Below are 7,408 nucleotides of genomic sequence, written 5' to 3'. Positions count from 1 at the left end.
CATGGGGAAGTGATATTTTTTAGTCCATGAGTTTAACTTTCGGTAATCCATGCATACCCTCTATCCGGTCATTGGCCTCATAGACAAGCTTCCCCTTTTCATTCGGGACCACTATGATACCTCTTTTTTTTGGTACACATTCCACCGGGCTTACCCATTTGCTATCCGCCATAGGGTAGATCACAACTGCATCTAACCACTTTATTATCTCTTTTTTCACTACTTCTTGCATTGGTGGGTTCAATCTCTGCTAATGTTCAACACTCGGTTTACACTCACTATCAAGCTGAATTTTGTGAGTACAGATACTGAGAGGAATGCCCACTATATAAGATATGCCTTCGTAACACCTCAAGAATCAATTTCACCTGCCATTTAAGCAAGTCAGTCGCAATGATCTCCGGTAGAGTGTTATTTGCCCCCAAGAAAGCATACCGGAGATTGGGGGGAGTGCTCTTAATTCCAGGTTTGGTGATTCTTCTGTTGATGGCTTTGCGGGAGGACTCTCTCTATTTTTCAAATCAATGTTCAATTTCAATGGGGTCTTTAAATACCCTCCCAAGAATGAAAGAGCAGCTACTACCTCTTAAGACCCTTGAATTTCAAATTCATCAGCTTCAAGAGGTTCGCTCATGCACATCAAATGGCTCACGCTAGCCACCGCCTCATCAATAACATCAACGATGGACATCACATGGATATCACTTGGGTGTTTCATTGACTTACAAACATTGAAGGTTACTTCATCTTAGTTCACCCAAAACTTCAATTCTTGGCTTTCAACATCCACCAATGGTCTTTCGGTTGCTAAGAATGGTCTTCCCAAAATAATGGGAATTTCAGCATCTATTTCACAATCGAGAATGACAAAATCAGCCGGGAAAATGAACCGATCAACCTTCACCAAGATGGCATAAACTATCCCCACGGGATGTTTGACTGAACGATCTGCCATTAAGAGTCTCATTGTGGTTGCTTTTGGTTTACCCAGCCCAAGTTCTTTGTATATCGCATAGGGCACAAGTTGATGCCTGCCCCCAAATCGCATAAAGCTTTAGCGAATTGGAGCATGCCAATGGTGCAACGAATGGTAAATGCCCTGAGATTTTCTATCTTTTTGATTAGCTCCTTATTCATAATTGCATTGCATCTATGGGAAACTTCAATTGTCTCAAAATCCAAGCTCATTTTCTTTGTGACTAACTCTTTCATGAACTTGGCATAACCCGACATTTCCAACAATGCCTTCACAAGGGGAAGATTAATTGATAATGTCCTAAACACCGACAAGAACTTCTTGAACTTTTCATCTTCATTCTTTTTTTTAAGCGCTGGGGGAATGGAGGAGGTATTTTGGGTAAAGGCTACATGACTTTTGGAATTGGAACGTGTTGTTCCACTTCCTTTTGTGGTTCTTTGTCAATGTTTTGGTGGATAAGTAACTCTTGTACCTCCATGCCTTTATCTTCTTCATGCTTTTGAGAATCTTCATTTCCCATCACATTACCTATTGTCACCTTTCCGCTACGAGTAACCACAACCAGCCCTCTATCGTCATTTTCCATCATCATCTTTGATTTCAATTGAGATAATAATAAACTAAATTTTCCTTCAAGTATCTTGATGGCATCGGTATGAGAGTTCACTTTACTGTTCAATGATGAAAAGTCATCTTTCATCCTTTTCAACAAATCATCCGAACCTTCTACTTTATCAAGTATGCATGACAACAAATCGTTTACCCAGGGACTACTTGCACTCCCTTTTGATTTTGGGCTCTCACTCAAGTGAGTATGGTTCTCATCATGATCATCTTTCCTTCTCCAATAATCATTTTGCTCAACCCAATCTTGAGAGTATCTCCTTTGTTCTTCTCCCTTGTGATAGTTCCAACCTTGATTTCCACCTCACTATAGATAGCGTGGGTGGAAACCCTCCTCATATCCCTTGGAGCTCCAACCTTGATTCTCCCCCGGCCTTGAGTAACCTGAAGAAGAATCCCCTCAATACTAAACACTCCACATGTCCCCTTCATGTGCTCCTGTAGAAATTCCATTTGGGTCAATATCTTCTTGATGTTTTCATCCCCCTCTCTCTCTTTATCAAGTTGTTCTTGCGTTAATCTAAAATGAAATGGAGAGACTTGATCCTCTTGGGTGTACCATGCTTGGTTTATTCTAGTCAAGTCATGAAGAAGAAACTAAGCTACCTCAAATGATTGTAACATTATTCCTCCTTGTACCAATTGATCAGCCACTCCTTTATTAACCGAATCAAGACTCCGATAAAAATATTGAAGTACCAAATCATTTGGTAGCCCATGAGTTGGGCATTTAATTAGTAGTTTCTTAAACCTCACCCACGTTTCACGGATGGGTTCCCCCTCCCGTCGCTTGAAACCTTGAATTTCATCTCTAAGTTTCATCATCCTTGATGGAGGAAAGAACATTGTGTTAAATTCTATAATCAGCTCCTCCCATGATGTGATGGAATTGTTTGGTAACTCGGCCAACCACTTATTAGCTTCTCCCGTTAAGGATAGTGGAAACAACCACAACCGAATTGACTCTTGTGACACCTTTTTTAATGAAAAAGGGCTGCAAACCTCTGTAAAATTTGTCACATGCTCATGCGGGTCTTCGTGATCTAGCCCTCCATATAGTCCCCTCATTTGGAGTAGTTGAAGAGTTGTGCTAGTGACTTCAAACATCGCATTCTTATAAGCTTATGGGATACCAATTGAACCCATTCAACCTGATTGAGCTGGGTTGTATACACTATTGATATCATCTATATCATCCCGATGACCTGCTTGGCTATCATTCATCTCTTTCTCACTCATGTTCACTTCTACGTAGTCCAACCAAAACTTACACAAAGCAGCCAAAGCTAATTCCACTACAACCAACAAATTTGAGAGTGTCAAATCTTCAATCAAAGAATTCTAAGTAACGCTACTCCCCGACAGCGGCGCCATTTTGATTACCCTATCAGGACACTTCATCCAATACTAAGTGCCCACAATCGTTAAGTAGTATTATAACCCAACTAAGTGAGTTGAGGTCGAATCCCACAGGGAGTAGTTTTTCCTTCAAATTTGAAGATGAAGATATGACAACAATCTCTTCCTTTTAGCAAGTAGTTTACCTATTTGGTTCTACTTTCAAATAGTTGGATCCTATTATCATTCCAATTTCACACTTCAACACGAAACGATCAAACAGTAAAATAACAGTTGGGGTAATGACCAACCAATTGCCGAATTTTAACTTAGTGGGTGAGTATCAATGTTCACAATAGGATAATTTGTCGTGGGTAGGTCGGACCATATGTAAAGTAACTTTGTCTTGAGCAATCACCTTTTCCATGTCAAATTCTCTCAAACTTCGACACTAACCGGAAGATGCCCAACCCTTGGTCCTCATTAAATCCACTCTCTTGAGCTGGATACAAAAGATAGATCCCATGTTTTACTCTCTCGAGCTAAAATTTTGGTGACCAACTACTAAGGATGCTAAGATTTCTACTTTGGCTCTGCATCTCTCTCTCGCATGCGTACAACACCGAACTTGTTACACTAAACGTGCAACTCGACACGCAACAGCAACTCAGACCCACTTCAAATTAACACTATTATCTTCAATCCAACGACACCCACTTAGTAAAACTCAACAATTGGCTTCATTAGTCAAAACCCCAAGAAGAGGGTTTTAGCCACTCATAGCAAAAATAACAAAATCAACATCTACCATGTTTTCTTCAAAATCTTCTCTATTACAAAATCTCAACAAAATATCTTGCTAAAAACCCTTGAAAACCACAATGGTGATGTTTTTGCTCTCAATTTTTTATCTCTTCCCTTTTCTGAATCTTTTTCTCTCTCTAGCCAAAACTAATTTAAACAAGTCTGATGTGTCACTGTTTAAGACCACTCGATGAGGTAAGTCAGGCTCTGCCGACATATCAACGACTCACCAATTGTTCTTCATCTCGCCTTCATATTTCATTTCTTCTTGGTCTGGCTAGTGAAACTTTAGGCGATCTAGATCGGGATCGCCGAATAATTTCTCAATTCACCCTTTTTCCTTCTATCTCTCCCATCAGCACTTGTTTGAATCTGCTTCAGCACTTTCAACGACCTGGTTGTCCTTCGCCGAGTAGATCGACGACATGCCGATTGGAACTGTTGCTCACCGAAATTACCCCCATTTTAGCTCTTGCATTCTGTAACTTTAGGTGGTGTCGTTGCAATTTGGCTATTTGTCGAGTGACATCGGCGATCATCAGGTCTTCATTTATTCATTCCTTTAGCTTGCTTTGTTTCTTTCTACACATTAGTGTTCATGCATCGTTCATAAATCCAAATACCTGAAATTTAGGGCTTTTACATCATTCATTAGCACAAAATATGCATTTGAGGACATAAATATATTAAAATAAAGCCCTAAATGAGTCCGAATCATGGACTCATTAGGTCCACGGTCCGTTTACCTACCCGTGGACTTAGCCCTTTCCCAGAAGTGGGGGACCACGAGACCCTACGCGGTTCGTGGACCACCACATGAATCGTACTGGTGCTCGTGGAAGTGAGATAAAATCCACCAGGCTCAGACATCAGACCATGGGGCCCTAAACGTGCCATGGTCTCAATGATGAGCCGTGGTAGCTTTCATTAAGTTGAGCGAGTACAACCCCTAAGTCATGCGAAAATAAGAGCCAAAATCAGAGCAGAAGTCGACCATCCCTTGCTCCAAAATGCAGCAAGTTTTCATCAGTTCGATCCCCAAAATCGAAAGATTTCTTTGTGGAATTCATCACTAGGTGTGTGGGATTTCACTAGTGGGTTCCTTTTACCCATTAGGTCCCTAGAATTCAGTCAGATTCTTGATTCCCTCTAATTATCTAAACCTAGGGTTTCAAGAATTTTCGCAGATCATTATGAATTAGTTACTTTAATGTTCCAAATCAGATTACCATGATTTTAGTATTGTTTTGCATAGATTCTTTCATGTATACAAAACCCTAGCTATGTAGTTCTTTTAGTTCATGAATTAGACATGCTAGGTCAGTTATTTCAGAAATACATGCCTCAGATTTAAATGTTTCACTATCAGTACATTAATTCACTTTTTCAGTTAACATGTCAGTAATTTGAGCTATCCATTATTACATAAATTCAGTCATAAATTGTTAGTTACATAATCAATTTGGAGTAGCTTAATACCGAGTGGACTAGGGTTAGTCACCCTCAAGTCTCAGAACTATGTTCCCCGTAAGTTGTAAGTCCCCTATGTAGGCATCATTTTAGTGATCACGCCAGTCATGCCTCTATACCTCTTGCAGGGTATATTGGGTCCACTCGATTGGGCGTATACATCGGACTCTACATTTAGCTCATGTGGTTTTATGTTGGTTATTATCAGCTCCCTTACATGTAGATTCTATTGCATTTACCACGTTATCAGTCATAGTTAAGTATTCAGTCTCAACATGTTATAACTTGGTCATTACATTCAGTCATTTCATGTTCAGTATTCTTAGTTTATTATCATGTTTATCTCTTATCATTGCTCAGATATATGCTTTGGTTCAGTTATGTTTATTGTTTAGCTTTACTCTATATTGCATGCATAATACCTTTCAACTAGTGACGCATACTCTGTGCTACATCTTCTCGTGAAGTAGGTTCATGTTCTCAGCTTCCAGATCTCGCATAGATCAGTTCCCGATCTTCAGTTCAGTAACGTCAGTGGCGAGTCTTCATTCTTCGAGGACCATTGCCATAATTATCTTCCTTTGCTTTTAGTCTTTAGTTTTCAGTATTTGTTAGATCTAGCTGGGGCATGTCCCAGTATTTCTAGTGAGTAGATGCTTTATTTCAGACATAGTTAGAATGAGCTCTAGTATTTCATTTTGCTTTTTCGGTTGTTGTTAAACTCTTAATAATTATATAATTAGCTTTAGTATGGGTATTCCCATGATTTCAGATTATCTCATGATTAGCTTCCACACAGTATTTATTGATTCAGTTTATCTTTAGCATGCTTATGATATGCCAGCAGGGTTAGCTTGGGGTCACTCCTGATCCTAGGTCCCGTGTCCACATTTTAGGTAGCTTTGGAGCATGAAAATCTTCGTATTAGAGCATTAGCTTTATGTGTCCTAGGATGTCTGAAAAGCCGCACTAAGTAGAGTCCTTTTCATGGGTGTGAAGTGCACCACATCTAATGAAAATGAGGATATGAAATGTTTTAGGAAAACTTCACTTTCTTGATATTTTTATCGTGCGTAAGGTATGATCTCTTTCTAATCCATTGTTATGAGCTTTCAGATCATGCCTCCTCGTAAAGCTTATGGAAGGAAAGAGAATGCACAAAATGCTAATGCAGCTCCTCCAATATTAGATCAGGAAGTTTCGAATGCTGAGTTTCGAAAGGCTATTCAACTCTTGGCTCAGAGTGTGACTAACTAGAACAACAAGGAGGTTCAAGTTCCTACAAATGCTAGTGGTGGATCAGAGACAGCTAGAGTTCGTGATTTTGTTTGGATGAATCCGCTTGAGTTCTTAGGATCACAGATTGGTGAGGATCCCCAAAACATCATAGATGAGGTCAAGAAGATCTTTGGAGTGATGCAAGAAACATGTAATGATAAGATAGAGTTGGCATCCTATCAGCTAAAGAATGTAGCTCACATCTGCTTTACTCAATGGAAAGAGAACAGGGGTACGGATGCAACTACTATCACTTGGGAATGCTTTAGTGAGACTTTTCTGGAAAAGCTCTTCCCAAGAGAGTTGAGGGAGGCAAAAAGCATAAAAGTTTATAAATTTGAGGTTGGGTAGTATGACAGTCCAAGAGTATGGACTCAAGTTCACCCAAATCTCCAGGTATGCTCCTCACATACTTGTCGATTCTAGGGCTCAAATAAACAAGTTTCTGTATGGGGTATCTGACCTAGTGAAAACAGAGTGTAGGAATGAGTTCCTAGAAGTGTTTCCAGAAGATCCTCCTAGAGTTCCTCTTCAAAGGGAAATCTACTTTGGAATTGATGTCCTTCCAGATATACATCATATTTCTATTACCCCTTGCATAATGGCTCCATATGAGCTTAAGGAATTTATAAAGAAGTTGAAAGACCTTTTAGATAAGGGTTTTATCAGACCTAGTATTTTCCCATGGGGTGCATCAGTGTTGTTCATGAAGAAGAAAGATGTTTCTCTCAAAATGTGTATTGACTATAGGCAGTTGAACAAAGTCACAATCAAAAATAAGTACCCTGTCCCCAAGATTGATGACTTGTTCAATAACTTCAGGGTGCTAGTCATTTCTCAAAGATAGACCTCAAATGTGGTTATCATCAGCTTAGAGGCAGAGATATTGACATCCCTAAAATAGCCTTCAGAACT

General features: G+C 39.6%; 1 protein-coding gene and 1 non-coding gene across 2 annotated transcripts in view; one reads left to right on the top strand and one right to left on the bottom strand.

The window, feature by feature from the left end:
• The first annotated feature begins 2,315 nt into the window (after positions 1-2,315).
• On the top strand, positions 2,316-2,422 carry LOC125843383 (small nucleolar RNA R71). Its single transcript, XR_007443982.1, has one exon. It is a non-coding gene; the product is annotated as a small nucleolar RNA R71 (small nucleolar RNA).
• Positions 2,423-2,749: 327 nt separating this feature from the next.
• Positions 2,750-7,408, bottom strand: part of LOC125842775 (uncharacterized) — a 37,227-nt gene continuing 32,568 nt past the window's right edge. The window contains exon 3 of the mRNA XM_049522092.1: positions 2,750-2,898. Within this exon, the coding sequence (XP_049378049.1) occupies positions 2,750-2,898 (149 nt within the window). The remainder of the gene's footprint in view (positions 2,899-7,408) is intronic.

The sequence above is a fragment of the Solanum stenotomum genome, chromosome 10 (genome assembly GCF_019186545.1).
Source record: "Solanum stenotomum isolate F172 chromosome 10, ASM1918654v1, whole genome shotgun sequence".
NCBI lineage: Eukaryota > Viridiplantae > Streptophyta > Magnoliopsida > Solanales > Solanaceae > Solanum > Solanum stenotomum.
Note: the sequence above shows the minus strand (reverse complement) of the source record. Positions and strands in the feature narration are given on the sequence as shown.